The 15187-nt window shown below is 36.5% G+C and overlaps 1 protein-coding gene across 23 annotated transcripts in view; it reads right to left on the bottom strand.

The window, feature by feature from the left end:
- kcnma1 (potassium calcium-activated channel subfamily M alpha 1) overlaps positions 1–15187 on the bottom strand; it is a 305326-nt gene that overhangs the window by 11961 nt on the left and 278178 nt on the right. For 11 of the 23 annotated variants that reach the window (XM_031906033.1, XM_031906034.1, XM_031906039.1 and 8 more), the window contains 5 exons: positions 14088–14171; positions 11739–11869; positions 7655–7849; positions 3733–3851; positions 2769–2999 (listed from right to left, as the gene is read on the bottom strand). In XM_031906033.1, the coding sequence (XP_031761893.1) occupies positions 2769–2999; positions 3733–3851; positions 7655–7849; positions 11739–11869; positions 14088–14171 (760 nt within the window). Of the gene's footprint in view, positions 1–2298; positions 3000–3732; positions 3852–7654; positions 7850–11738; positions 11870–14087; positions 14172–15187 lie in introns of those variants that run through there. The other 12 variants (XM_031906035.1, XM_031906040.1, XM_031906049.1 and 9 more) reach the window with 3 other exon arrangements.

Below are 15187 nucleotides of genomic sequence, written 5' to 3'. Positions count from 1 at the left end.
AACATTAATGCTGGAAGAATAAATGCATTTTTTAACTACTTGCTTATTTCCTAATATACAGTAAACATCCTACTTCAACATGACATATCACACAACACCATCATCTTTAAGTTATGGACTGGAAAGTGGCTTATGGAGAATTAGGGAAATATGTGCTGTAATTGCTGGGGCTGCACTGATGCGGAGTCTATAGAGGAATGGCACATTTTTAAACATGACATCAGGAGTCATGCATAAAAAAACACCATGTTTATTGCATGTTTGCACCTTGCCCTTCACTTGTACTATGCAACAGGCAGGTACAGGGTGCCTTGGCAGACAGTAAACACTGCTTTGCACCCACCAGATATGCTTTCTGTACTTTGTGTCAGATTTTTTAATCCAGCAAGAGATTCACAGGGCAGCTATGCCAGTAAACAAAAATCAACAAAAACAGATTCCATTGATATTGTGGGGAGTTTCTTGGTTTACTATTTATACCTTAGCAGGGCATCTCTATTCAACTGCATTTATACTTTATATACTTATATTAACGTGCACATTATTAAATATGCAGTTGTTTTAGCATTCCCTCATGTTTATCCCATAACTGAAACTCTGTCCATGATACACTGCGTCTACACATTTTTAAATACTCAATTGTATTTTACAGTGTAACAGTGTGTTTAGAAAACACAACTGTTGTGCCTAAAAATGTACAATTGAGGTGTGTGGACTGGACTAATACTCCCTCTCAGTCAGGTTATTAAGAGGCAGTTGAGAGAGGAGCTGCCTGTAGAGGTAAAAGTTGTGTGCTCCTACACCTGGGTGTCTCTCAGTGTAAAGGGGTCACTCAGAAAGGGGTCATTTAGAAAGGGGTCACTCAGAAAGGAGTCATTCAAAGTGAAAGGTCTCTCAGAGCAGGGCACAGGCTAGGAAGTTGTTTGGGGAACAGTTTCCCCAGTTAAACCTGTGTTTTTGCCAGAAGACGTGGTGTCTCTGTCTCAGATCTGTCTCAGATCCTATGCTTACCTGCCTACCATAGCTAATTTTCCCCAAAACGTATGTGTACAGGCAGACTGCATGTCACATCAGCTTTATTAATATTCAGTTTGTTTAAACTTTCTTGAAAAGTATCTCAAATCTTCTTAAAAGTGGAACTATAATGAAATAAAACAATGAAACTCTGTATGATGAAAATTTATGATTCTAAACTTTCATATATACACTAACTACATGTTTCACATCTGTTAAATGTATTTATAAATGTTATTGCACCATATCTGTATTTCTGTTTTCTGCATGGCTTGCCATGCCTGCTGAAACAATTTACCAAAAGTCAGAGCTTTTCAGACCAAAATACCAATTCCCACAATTACCTGCATGATCACAGACCATGCAAGACCATGCAAGGCATTTTGGGAAATGGAGATGGGAAACTGTTTACACCGGGTACTGGGCATTTAGGAAAACCCTCACCTTCAGGCACCACACTGCCACCTTACAAAAAAATACCTACACTTGAAGTCTGTCTATTAAAACACAAACTTGAAAATATGTATGAGTAAAGGTACAGTAATCCAATCCGTTTTGTTTCAAACACCCTGTAGTTTTTCTAAATTGCTATGGAACAGTAAACTATACTATATTATATAAACCTGTGAAAAAAATAAACAAAAAAGTAAATAAAAACATAATTAGAGCTTTCTTTGATAATGCAGCCTCCAGTAATCTGTAATGAATCTTTCTAACATCAGATAAGTTTACCCATTTGCTGACAAAGTGAAATGCATTGAATTGTATGTCTTTTGTTTTTTTTAAGAAGGTTAATTTATGTGTGTACTGCCTACTGCCATTTCCTGTAAACACTGGGGGGGGGGGGGGGGGGTGAGTTCCTTCTAAAAAATGGCAGTGTTTGACTATTAGAACAACAGATTTGAAACAATTTGGGGGGGTGGTTTTCCTGTGTCCATAACCAAAATAACACAATCAAGAATACAGTAAATGGGCTCTGTACACTATAATAATGAGCAAATGTATTTTTTAACACACTTAAACTTATTTTTTTCTTAATCTGACTTTTTGTTGAATATGTGGCAAAAAAGTGTTATGTTTTGCTAATAAATGGTAAAAAAAAAAAAAAATTAGAACCCCAAGAGCTTGGTGGTGGGGTGGTGAACAAAATGATCTGCCTGTAAAACAACATTTTTACAGCCGACTGGATTTTTCTCAGTGTTGGTTACACTTATGTAATAGACAGCAAGGCCATGCACCCATGATAAAATAAGGAACAGGTGTACATAAGGAAGGGGAAGTAAATTACGATAACATACAGGGATGGGAGAATGGATACACACGTGGAAGACACATCACACTAGGGGTAATTTATAGTTGGTTTTCTAAAAGTTACAGAAAAACTGTCGGCAAAGGAGCTGAGGTTTCTAAAATACTACTGCTACATTCAACAGTTGCTGGAGGTGTGTTGTCATTTCCATTTTGCAGCCTAGTCTCACATAACATACACATAACATACAAGCTTCATCTCGCCCCCCGATATTTAATGAAGCATAAATAATTTCAAGTTAGATGCAAATGATTCATCTACTCAAGTTAAAAGAGATAAGAAATAGGGCCAAACTGTGATGTAAGTAAATAAGCAACCCCTTTACTGCCACAAAAAACTTCATAGCAGTGCTTCACAAAGAGGCTACCATCATTTACACTACATAGACATCGCTCCCCCTGTCCTCCTCACCCCTCTCCCCAGCATTGCGTCATCCAGAACATACTTTTGTTTGTCACGGGAATCTCGAGCCTTGACTCTGTTCTGACGGTTGGCTGAGGCTGTGTGTAGAATGGAGGTAACAGATGAACTTTTTTTGCTAGATGAGTGCGAGGAGTGTGAAGAGTGAGACAGGCTAGCTCGGGACTGGCTGGCATTATGGTCGAACTGCATCAGGCAAAAGATGAGATCTGTGGGAACCAGTTCAAACTCATATGGAGGGTTGGTGATAACGTACCTTGTAAAAATACAAAGAAATGTCATATGAGGTTCTTAATAGCCAGAACAAACAATATACAAAGAAGCAAACTATAAGTCAATTTCACTGAAAAAAATGTGCCAAAAAGAACAATGCATTATTTCTTTCTTTTAACCCCTAAAAGGGATTTGTACAAAGAATTGGAAGGTACAATGACAGACACTCTAATATCTGCAATGGATTGTTAAGTTTAAATTTTCACCATGCTTGCACTTAGTTAGCCCTTAATTTTTTTATACTGTATAATATTGGGGCAAGCAAAAAAGTTATGAGGAAACCATTTGCTGCTTTTCTTTTGCACTAATTCCCAATATACTGCCCTAAGCTTCTGACTTTTGACTACGCAGAGGCAAGCACATGCTCATATCCCATTAGCAACCCAGTTGTTTTAATTTACAATGTAAACAGAAAAAAGTATCCACCAATACTATCCAAAGCTTTATTAAAATTACATTTAGTTATTATAAGCTTCTCAAGTGTCTGGGTTTTTGCTACATGTAGAAACATATCACAACAACATGAAGTTAACATAAGTTAATATGCTTTCTAGTGAACTACACCTTTATTACGAAGGCTTGTCTTGGTTCAACAAACCTCTTTTTATGGCTACTGTAGAAGGCACTATTATATAAGGAATGTACATTATAGTTTTAATGTTTTTAAGAAGGAACATGAAAAATAATAATTTAGTTGAAATTTTTTTCTCCCCCACCTTTTGGTACACTGGCTGGGTGTGCTGAGGTGGGCATCTCGGAGTCGGTATATACCAAAGCACAGCATGTTGTAAGTTTTTAATGCTTTGCAGTAAAGGTCTCCATAACAGCCACCATCCTGTGGAGATAAAAAAGCACATTTATATAGGGGATTACTGTTAATTAATATGGGGTACACTACACACCAATAATAGAAACCTAGTCTTAGTAGTATCTAACATTGTGCCACTTTAGCTCCATCAATACAAATAATTAGGAGAGAAGAATAATCGTGTATTTAAAATGAGATTTTGATGTAATGTTTCCTTAAAAACATTGTCATAAAACAAAATGCATTTTGAGCCGTTAATAAATTAACACAATAACATGATGTTATTATGTACAAGTGTTATTGCAATACCTGCTCCTCTCCTATGTCTGACCCCTCTGGTACTGCTGCTTCACAATTAGTACTATAACTTGAGCAGTAATAATCCTCCTCTGCCTTGGATATACCTCACAACCCTTACGTTACTTTAGGGGTGGTGACTTCATTGGTGGGATTCTACATTCCTTTAATTCCTGAGCAGCTGTACTCATTCCACTTTCTACAGCACCAGCTAAAAGACCTTGGATTCTGCCTCCATAAAGGGAACCTATCACCTCTATAGTGTTTCCCCTACCAGAGGTGAGCTGCCGGTGCAGGCAGCCATGTTGGTTAGCGCGCGTGCACATAAGAAGTGATCTCCTCACTCGTTTACTATGCACATGCACCTGACGTAGGAGCATTGAATGAAAATCTCCCTCCTTCGCCACACACATGCACATAATGAGCGAGCTGCAGCAGATTATTTTGCCGCCCGCGTCTTTTTTGATGCAACCGCGCCCAATGTGACAGGACTGCAACTTTTTTTGACTTGCGACAAATTTTTACGTTGAAAATCGCTCATCACTACCAATCACATCACTAGTATAAATGCCAGGAAATTGCTGACTCTTGCTGCAAAACCCAACTGTACTAATGAGGCCATAGTGGCATCCTTCTGCTTAGGAATTCCTGATCAGCTGGAAACTTACTCATAAGTAAGTTTATTTTTTCAGGATACCCACCCAATTGCATATAGGGATGCACAGAAGCCACTATTTTAAAGGAAAACTATACCCCCAAAAATGTATGTCTCTATAAAAATATATTGCATAAATAAGCTCATATGTAAAACCCTGCTTCATCTAAATAAACCATTTTCATAAAAATATACTTTATACTTATGTGCTATTGGGTAATCCTAAATATAAAATTGCCATGTAAAGAATTAAGTGCCGCACCCTGGGATCATAGGATTCACAGTGCACACAAACAAGCCAAGGCACACATACATGCTAGGCCCCATCAGCCAATTAATGGACAGAGTTCTGCCTTTTGCTTCCAAACTTCTTCCTGTTACAGTTAAAGCTGCATTATTTCTGGTCATGTGATCTCTAAGGGAGCACACAGCTCACCACTAAATAGTGGATCAAGGGAAAGGATGTAAAAGGGCAATATTTACTGTAGTTATATTCTTTAATAGGCCATTTAATACAATATTCCTTCTGGGGGTATAGTTTTCCTTAAAGATCCAGCTGAACCTCAGATCCTTTGCAAGAGATTCAGCCAAATTCCGAACCAAATCTGAATTCTTATTTGCATATGCAAATTAGGACAAGGAAGGGTTTAAGACAACCGCGCACTAAAACTTCCATGTTTATGTTGCAAAAAGTCACGTGATTTTAAGGATTCAGATTTGGTTCATCTAGAGACATGGATTCATCCGAAACCTGCTGAAAAAGGCAGAATCTTGGCCAAATCTCCAACTGAATCCTGGATTCGCTGCATGTGGGTTACTTTAGGTAGGTCTGGCGATGCAGCAAAGTAGAGCGAGAAGACAGGCAAAGTTATGGGAAAATATTTGTTTTATTCCACTTCCTCATGCAATCTGAAAATTGTACCTCAGCCTCAAATGCTAAAATTAATGACAAACACAGGCATCGGTTCAGCTGTCTGGGGTCTCGCTGCAATCTACACCAGATAAAAAAAATTTGACCAAGGTGCTCTGTGCAGAACTGCCCAACACTGCCCAGCACAGTCACTGCCACTCCCTAAAATGCAAGTCTGAATGACAGAATATAATTGAATCATGCAAGTTAGATGGGGGGCAGGGTGAGACTATGGGGCAAATGTATTATACTGTTTAAAAAAACAGCAACAAAACTCGCCACACATTGCCAGGCCTTGCACGTTTTTTTTTCAGCCAGGACTTACATAAAATAACGGCATCAAATCTGGCGTTCATACTGTGAACCTCTCCATTTTTTTTTAAATAGCTTTTAACACCATTTTTTGACGAATTTCATTTTACACAGCATAATAAATAGGCCCCTATGTGTCTCCCCACGGCCTATACCTCATGAATACACTGCTGGATTCATGTGGGTGGCTGCAGGTCTTGGTGCTATTTGATGGAGGACAGACCTGCAGAAATTTAAGTTATTTAAGTAGCATGTAAAGCAGTGCAAAGTGCAAAAAAATGACATATGCAAGTTTTTGGCACTTCGCAGCCTGGGGTCTATAAATTTGTCTGTGCATCCTTTGCTGATCTAAATATTTCTGTACAAAAGAGCAGAATTGGTGCTCTATATATAACTGTAATAATAGCCATGCGTATTGTTCATTTATGGTAATCTATATACTGCTTGATAGGAAAGTATTTTCTAAACTACTCACATGAACCCTGCCCAAGCTTACTGTATACTGCTTTTTTATTGTAAAGATAAACTATCTTGAAAAATTTTATAGTGTCACCATGACTTCTAAAATAAAAAAAGAAGACATTGGAAGAAATTATTAATTTTTCAAAGATCCCGGAAATCAAAGGCAATAATGTTTTATGAGTGTGATATATTTTTACATTTCTTTTCTCTAAACTGCTGCTGTGATAATAATTAGCATTCAGCATATCCTTATTAAAAGTACATTTATATTTATAATTCAGAGCAGAGCACAACAGGGCATAAATTGTGTCGGAAACAGAGATATGTTACACATTCACTAATTTTTATTTCCTGTATCAGGACTTAATGGATGGATTCAAGGCAACAGGATTACAAAAACAACAGTATTCCGAGTTTGTGGAATACCTTGCTTAACCTATACTTAATAGGGTAATAGTATAAGGCTACACAAGTATTCTTAAAACACTACCATGGCTGCCCTCAGTAAAGCCACTTTCAGGTGTGATATAGCTACAAAGGAGACTTCTAACTAAGACTACAGTAATATCCACTGTTTAACTTAGAGCAAAGACCGACCCAAGCACACAGTTACTGAACAGTGTTTTCCTTCACATTTCCCTAAATTAAATGACTACATAAAGCATACCTTCTTCCAACATTTGGAACCTCTCACGCATTAAAATAATGACTGTCCGATAATCTACCACTTTATGTAAATAAAAGGATATGTTCGTTGTAGAGATTTAAAAAGTCAGCTTTTTTAGTGCTGGTGATCAGCACATTAGATTTGAATGGAGGCCACAGGCATGTAACAAATTTGGCTCTAGAAAGCTCCTGCAGACAGGGCGATTTTCCATGTTTCTGATCCCACCCCCGCACTTACCTTTTGGAGATTGGGGGTGGGTCGAGGGGGGTGGCATTTCTAGTGCAGAGAGCACAACTGCAAAGAGCCAAAATTATGATTTTTGAATTAGGAAATTCAGAATTTCAGCTTTTTGTTGCTTCTGATAACCTGATTCTGCCTGAGACAAGATTTTCACCTTGCCTCAGCCTCATGTTAGCATGTTCCATAGCAAAACACCGATTCTAACAAATTATTGGATGTCGCAGCTAAAATGCTAAAGACTTCCAAAATAGCTATCTAGTCCCTAATTTATTTTTTATCATTCTTACCCCCAAATCTGCAAATGGTCCATCATACAAGGCTAATTGGGCTACTCGACAGCGGTCTCTGTTTGCTAGAGTTTGTGGGGTGCTATAACCCCCACGCAGAGCGTTCTCTTCTGCAATGAGGGCTTCCAGCTCTGGTGTTGCTCCCCCAGTCACCAGAGTTCTGATTAGAGTCAGAATGTTATCATTGAAGTATGTCTAGAACAAAAGAAATCATGTTAATATGTCAATTGTAACAAGCCAACTACAGGTAAAATGTATTGTGATATATTAAAATTATTTCTAATTTTCTGCAGATATAATGAAATACTATAATAAATAAGTATCTTGCTTATTAACACAGCTACACCATGTATAAACAAAAGGCACTGAAGAGGCATTGCACTTAAAGTTACAATTATTTTGTCATATAGCTAGCCATACCTCCACTTGCCTGTACTCTGATAACCGAGTGCTTAAATACATGGAGTCAGGAGCATTAAAACATTAGGTATGTATGAAGGGTTTAATTTGTTCAGGTCATGATATACAGTATCTAGTAGGGGTAGGTCTAAAAGAACAGGATTGCAGAGTAATGTTACCATCTTCTACCATTTAGTTTTTAACATTTTCAAGATTACTCAGCATTAGTTCCATTAAATTTGCTGTGCACATGCAAATATGTAAATGTATTTGAAGATTGATGGTTTGGCTTACAGTAAAATATATCATTAATATATAAATACTGCAGTTTTGAACAAATGATCGTTGCAAAATGTGGATATCAGAGAGGTCATGCCAAGCAAGTAAGGTAGAGTAAGAATAACTTAAGGTTTAGTAGAACCAGTGCCAAATACAGAAATGTCCCAAAACTGTGCCATTATTAAGTGTAAAAAATTCTGTGTTGTGAAAGATTTTGGGGCGAATATGGAACCTAATCCAAATCCTTATTTAAATATGGAAATTAGGCTACAAACTGACAAGATGGGCCTGCTTACCATCAGCTGACTAAGCAGGAGGGTTTAAAAAACTAGCTGGTTAGTTTTACTGAGACAGAAGACATTAGGAAGAAGGCATATGGGATCTAATGTTTTAAACATTAAGGCTGTTGTCCTGTACATTTTTTCTGAGATAGACACTGTATATGCAGACACAGTGAGCAAAGTGCAATTTCCAGTGCAGTCGCCATGCTGTGCATAATGCAGTGTTTTCCCCTAAAATGCAAGCATCACTGTGGTGACATGCAGATTTTGCACCTGATGCAGTCGCACTGTGCCTGATGTAATTGAGTGCGATTTGCCATAAATGGAGATATCTGCATTTCTCTACAAATTGGGTGCAGTTGTATCAAATATTGGGAAGGTCTGCCTGGAATCATTTCCTGTATTTGAATTGTGAGTTAGGCACAGGCACAGGCAAAGGCACAAGTTTTCTGCTAAAAGGAGCACCACCCTGGAGTATTACAATCACTGGGAGATGCCTAACATTTTCCTCCTACCCCCACAGTGATTGAGACTTTATTTCTCCTTTTAATAGATACATATGTATTAGGTATTATTGAGAGAAGCTACAGATTTGTATTTACTATGTGCAATTCATTTTTTGATGACACAGTTTGATACACCAGATAAGCTGCATGCAATCACAGAGCAAATCCATACAGCAATGTTTTAGGAATATAATTTTTTGCTTGTTATTATAACGAACACTATAACTATTATACGTTCCATGCTAGATGTTTCTGTTTTGTAAGAGACCTGACTAAACTAGGCACTAGGCAGTAAATTGGCAAATGAGAATCAGTGCTGATAAATGCAAGGTTATGCGATATAAAAAAAATGGGGTCAAAATTTGCCAAACATTGCCAGGCTTTTTTTTATGTTTTTTTCTTAGAGTGACTTCTGCCCTAACTAACTTACTTACACAAGGTCTGAAGTGGTGTAAAAAACCAACGTCAAATCTGGAGTTTGCACAGCGTAGAATAAAACACGCTTTGATAAATTTGCCATTTATTTTATAAAGCTTTTTACACAGTTTTATAGCAATTTTCATTTTATTCAGCATAATATTTAGGTCCCTCAATAGTAGTGTGTTGGGTGCCAGATACTATATGATATTATCTTAAACCACCACCATTTTTCATGCTTTTGTGGGATGCTGGAGGTGTTTAACATTTTTGTAGTATAGTATAGTGGATATTGTACAGATATGAACTTTAATGGGTATATCTTATGAATAATTGCTAAAATGTAATATAAAAAGTAACATATTTTCGTATTTTCCTATTCTGTTATATCAGGCTGCAGAGTAGCTTAAAGTCTACTGGCAGCAATGAACTTTAGGCCACATGTTATATCAAAAGGCCCCACAATATTTTGGGTAGTCCTTTATCCAAGAGAGCACAAGAATCAAATTAGAGAACAAAATGCAGGAACCCTTTCGTCCACTACAAATGAAGGCAGTCCTAAAGTAACTTTTTAATAAGGGGGTATAAGAACACATTACTGTTGAATCCTGGGTTCAGTGAAAGCTTCATTGCCTTTTCAGACATGACACAGATTGCTTTGCGAGCCAGCCTTTATGCTGCAAATGTCACAGCAGATTATACATTGCTGCACTTAGGTCCAGGGTGCTTATAAACTCCATTTTGGCTACTCTTGACAGCAACACAGATCAATTAAGCATTTAGATAAATGCTAGCTGGGCTGGTGTCCTTTTAAAAAACTCTAGGGTATATGGTTAGCGGGGTCTATTCTTATAGATTCCTGTTTTCTAACATCAGCACAGGATCTGTGTGACAGCCCACAAAGGGTTTTTTTAAATATTAATGCTATAGCAGGATGATGATGGCTTCATTAGCAGTAGGCAGCTAAACTCAGCAAAGTACTATATGCTGTCATGTTGTTTATTCAAAAGAAACTTTAAAACAAAAATTAAACATTTGTTTTATAATTAGAAAACTGGTTGTACAGGCAGATTCATGAAATTACTTTAGAAGGGTTGCAAGTAATGCAATCACAGTTTGCACTAAGTCTAGTAACCCAGAATAACCATATTTGCTTTGAGACAAGTGTCCAATAAATGCTTCCATCTGGTTGCTATGGGTTACTAGAACTTTATATTTCTACCTTGCATCAGATTTCCTAACTTGTCAGTTTCAGTGGTATAAATCTTCCCTGTAATTTTTATTAACAATGGAAACGTAATTCTAAAGCAAGGCTGCTCATTGGGTAACACTTCTGCTTAGCAGTAATGGGGTCCTGAGTTTGATTCTGGGCTGGGTGCTATCTGCAAGGAGTTTGTATGTTCACACAGTATCTGTGTAGATTTTCTCCAGGTATATTACTCTAATTTCCTCCCACACTCTAAAAACATACAGACAGGTTAATTGGCTCCTAATAAAATTGACCCTAGTATGTGTGTGTGAATGTTATAGGAACTTGAGGTTGTAAGCTCCAATAGGATATGGAATGATGTGAATGGTCTATAATTTCTGTAAAGTGCTGCATAAATGTGTCAGTACTATATATATCATTCTTAAAAATAAAAAAAGCAATAGTAGCTAGTTTTTTTTTAATAAAGTAGTAGCTAGATTTTGTAATAGTGTTGATGATGTATGGTGCCCCTGGATTCAAGGGGCAATCTATTAAGTATATTTAAGAAACAGGTTGAATAACTTGCCTGTTACAGATATGTATGTATGGATATCTGTGGACAAAAAATGTAGGGGTGATCCTGAACTTAGGCAGAAAAATGAATTACAGGTTCTGTATGACAGGGAAAGGGTCTTTTTTATATTAGAAAAGATTGGTAAGATGGGGGGGGGCAACAATATTAGTTTCCTCTACTTCTAATAATATGATGTCTAGTATAGCTGCTTTCAAACATATTTAACATAAAAATTTAACCTTTCTGTAGTAGTAATGTGACTGTGTATATTTAAAATTCAAGGTGGGTGGATGCACAAAAATGATTAACCCACTTTTCAACAAGTAGTGGCAATAACTTATTGGCGAAAAAGCTTCATATACTTCAAAGAACTTACTTTTCAACAAGCAGTGGCAATAACTTATTGACTTGTATGCTTCATATACTTCAAAGTACTTACTGCACTCATAAGGGAGTCTAACACACTGACAGCAAAGGCGGTCCCACAGGCGAAGGGCTGAGTCAAGTATAACTCTGTATCTGGGTCATCATCATCATCCTGGTCCAAGAACTGAACATTTGAGTCGTTCACTATAAATGATTAAAAGTAAGAAATTATTTGGAATAAAAAAATATAACTTTTTTTTAGTTGAATAGTCTTTATATGCATTTTTATGCTAAACCCATAATTTACTTAATTATCCAGTGTATTTAACACGGCAGTTTTCATATTGATGTTATTTAAAATATTTTGCAGAACCAAATATTACGTGTTACTTGCAGTAACTTGTAGCTAAAGTCTAGAGATCTACAAAAAAAACACAATATGAGCCAACCTTTTCCAGGCATAAGTTATTGATTTCACATGGGTTTAGGGAAATCTTAACTTCATACATAAACATTAGAAAAAAATCTGCCTGGCTCCCAAATAAAGCAACAAATCCTCAAAATAACACCATCTAGTCAAAACAATGTATCAATGTCACATAGGGTGAACAGACCGTTAAGCACATAACCTGTCAAGAGAATTCCAAAGTCCTATACAAGTTAACTTTGCCTGTTGTCTATTCAGCCTTTCATAAATATTGCCCAAATGAGAATGTGTTATTTTTACCAAATTACTATTTGTTATACTAGATATGCATATGAGTCTGAACACCATTTTATTCAAGGATATATTAAACCTCTTTGCATTCAGTACACCTCAATACAATATTTAATGCAAAACTAATTAGTAACACTTACTTTCCCATTGGTAAGTAGTCACATGCAGAAACTTTTATGTCATAAGTTAAAACAAGATTCCATGAACTAAGAGACTAAAATGTAGAATGAACTACAAAAATGTAGTAAAGGTTTTAAGCATGGGCATGAAGTCTTACATAAATGAACTGATATTAGATAAAATATTTTAAGCTTTAGCTCTTTGCTTAATGACTACTGACCATGTACCAGGAACCTTACATACTGTAGACTTTCTGCCTCATTCTAGTGTATATCAAACTAATTGCCAAGCATATCCTGCATAGATTTTTGCTAAAAGAAAAAATTGGTATATGTGATAGACAACCGGGTTTCCTAAATATGAAACAGAAGAGAACTCAAACACGTCAAGGTGTCTGATAGAAACAGGCAAATGTGAAACTAGGTGGGCATTATGGTTCTTATCTTCTCTCAGTATATGTGTTTCTTTCTAACAAAGATTTCTCTGAACATCCCACTGCCCTTGAGAAAATAAGAATCTATCTGGTCTTCAATAACCCAAGAGCTTGATCACTCCAGAGAAGTAAGAAATGATAAACAAACACAAGGAAAAGGCTGGAAGGCATGTGGAGTCTTGGGTTTTGCCTTTTGAATTATGTCTCTCTTGTCTGAACAGCCAATCATACTGACAGACAAACAGGAGCTAGGGGCATCTAAGTATCAACATTCCTATATAAAAAGATCCTGTATCAGAGGTCAGAATGATCAAAGTTACACTGATGTTGGCGTGAGAACCAAGAACAGAAAATCGTTACATAAGCCGCAAACCAGTTTCACTTAAAAACCAAAGCCACACACACAAGATACAAAACATAAGCAGCCACAGCAACAACAGTCCAAACTAAACCAAACTACTTGCAAGATAATGCTGAGGGGTAGTGTTTCTCTACCTCTCTTCAGCCAAAAGAAATAATAAAAACAATACAGAATAATCTAAAGAAAAGCACTTAAAACACAAAATGAAACAACATATGCAAATCAGGGGCAACCAGACCAAGATATGTGGATGTATATGTGATCAAATCTATCTCAATCTCTCTACAAATTATATACACATATGTGTGGGTGTGTAAAACAATAGAAAAAAAGCTATATTGTGCTTGTGAAACAAGTTAATTTTTAAAGGTTTTGGGAGTCTTTTGTTGGGCCTAGTCAGTTATGCCACTGGATTATTCCAAAGCATAGGAGAAATAAATCACATGCGGCAGAAAAGTAACACTTGAGCTACATAATAATAAATCAACAAGCTCAGTACAAATGTTAGTAGACCCAAACTGACTGATTAGTTTTGTCCTGTTTGATAAGGGGCCTACCACAAATATTTGTTTTTTTCTTATGTTTTTACCAAAGTGTTTTGTTTTACAAAAAAGTCAGGTCAAGTTATGATCAGCCTAAGCTGCTTCGTATTCTTATCAAAGTTGATCTGTATTTCTCATTGGATGCTACAAATACTTGGCCATGTTGTTCCCTGGTTGCTCCTCTTTACTGGTCAGCAATAAAACCACAGTGACAATAAGGTAAAGAAAGAAGAGAATCTTCTTCTTACCCAACTCTGTAATAATTGGTATGTGTGTCCCACTGTTTTTTTCCTGACTGAATGAAATCAAAGGCAGCAGTTTGCCAGGCTTAGCTGAATTACAGGAGTGTTAAAAGAGGGAAAGTTAGAAAAACACATCAGAACGAAAAAGTAAGGCAAAGAATCAGCTTGGATATTAGCTTTGCCTTGAACACAAGGGCACATTTGCCTTAATAACATCTACTACTTTTATTGTATCATATCCAAGTTTTTGTATATTTTCATTTGTATTTAGTAATGAGCAAGGAGCTGCCACTAAATTCTGTATTTCGCCACTCTCAAATTTTCCCAAAACTGCTGGTAAAATTGGCAGAGGGAGAGAAAGTCGTAGATGCATCAAAAAAGTTGCTGTCGAATCAAACAAGTTATGGTCATGTCAAAAAAGTTAGGCGGTTACAACATATTTTTTGCGTTTCACAAATTTTTCAGCGGTTTCGCAAATCTTTCAGAGAAATTGCACAGATTTGTTTATCACTATTTGTAATTATTCAGTTCCAAATTTGCTAGTACAGATATTTGTGTTGTGACTTTGTGCTATCCACATACAAGAATATGTACAGATGGACTGAGAGCAAGAGCACTGGCTTTTCAGATTACTGCCACATTACTGCCACACTAAAGAAGCTTAGTAATGTGCAACCAAAAAGTGGTATTGTTTATGGTAGGAAGCAACTTTGCAGCTTGTTAAAGCAGATGTCATTGTATTATAACTGAATACTTGCACAGGTTTATTTAATATCAAAAAGTTCTACTTTTAGTTCTAATATATGTTTAAGTAATAGAGTTCCCAGCAAAGTCCAAACATTGCATGTTCATTACATTTTCTGATTCCAATGATATTTTGCATAAAATGCTTATGAACTACATTTACTGCTACAGACTGTTGCAACAAGCAGATAGTTTAAGTGCATTTATAAATAAACCTACCACTTGTACACACTCCATTTTGGCATGATTAAATATTAAAGAGGGACTATCATGAAAACAAACAAAACACAACAAAAAGCTTAATCTCTTAAAATAGTTTTAGGAATATAATCAGTTAAATATTCTATACTAGTTCTATCCAA

The sequence above is a fragment of the Xenopus tropicalis genome, chromosome 7 (assembly GCF_000004195.4).
Source record: "Xenopus tropicalis strain Nigerian chromosome 7, UCB_Xtro_10.0, whole genome shotgun sequence".
Classification (NCBI taxonomy): domain Eukaryota; kingdom Metazoa; phylum Chordata; class Amphibia; order Anura; family Pipidae; genus Xenopus; species Xenopus tropicalis.
Note: the sequence above shows the minus strand (reverse complement) of the source record. Positions and strands in the feature narration are given on the sequence as shown.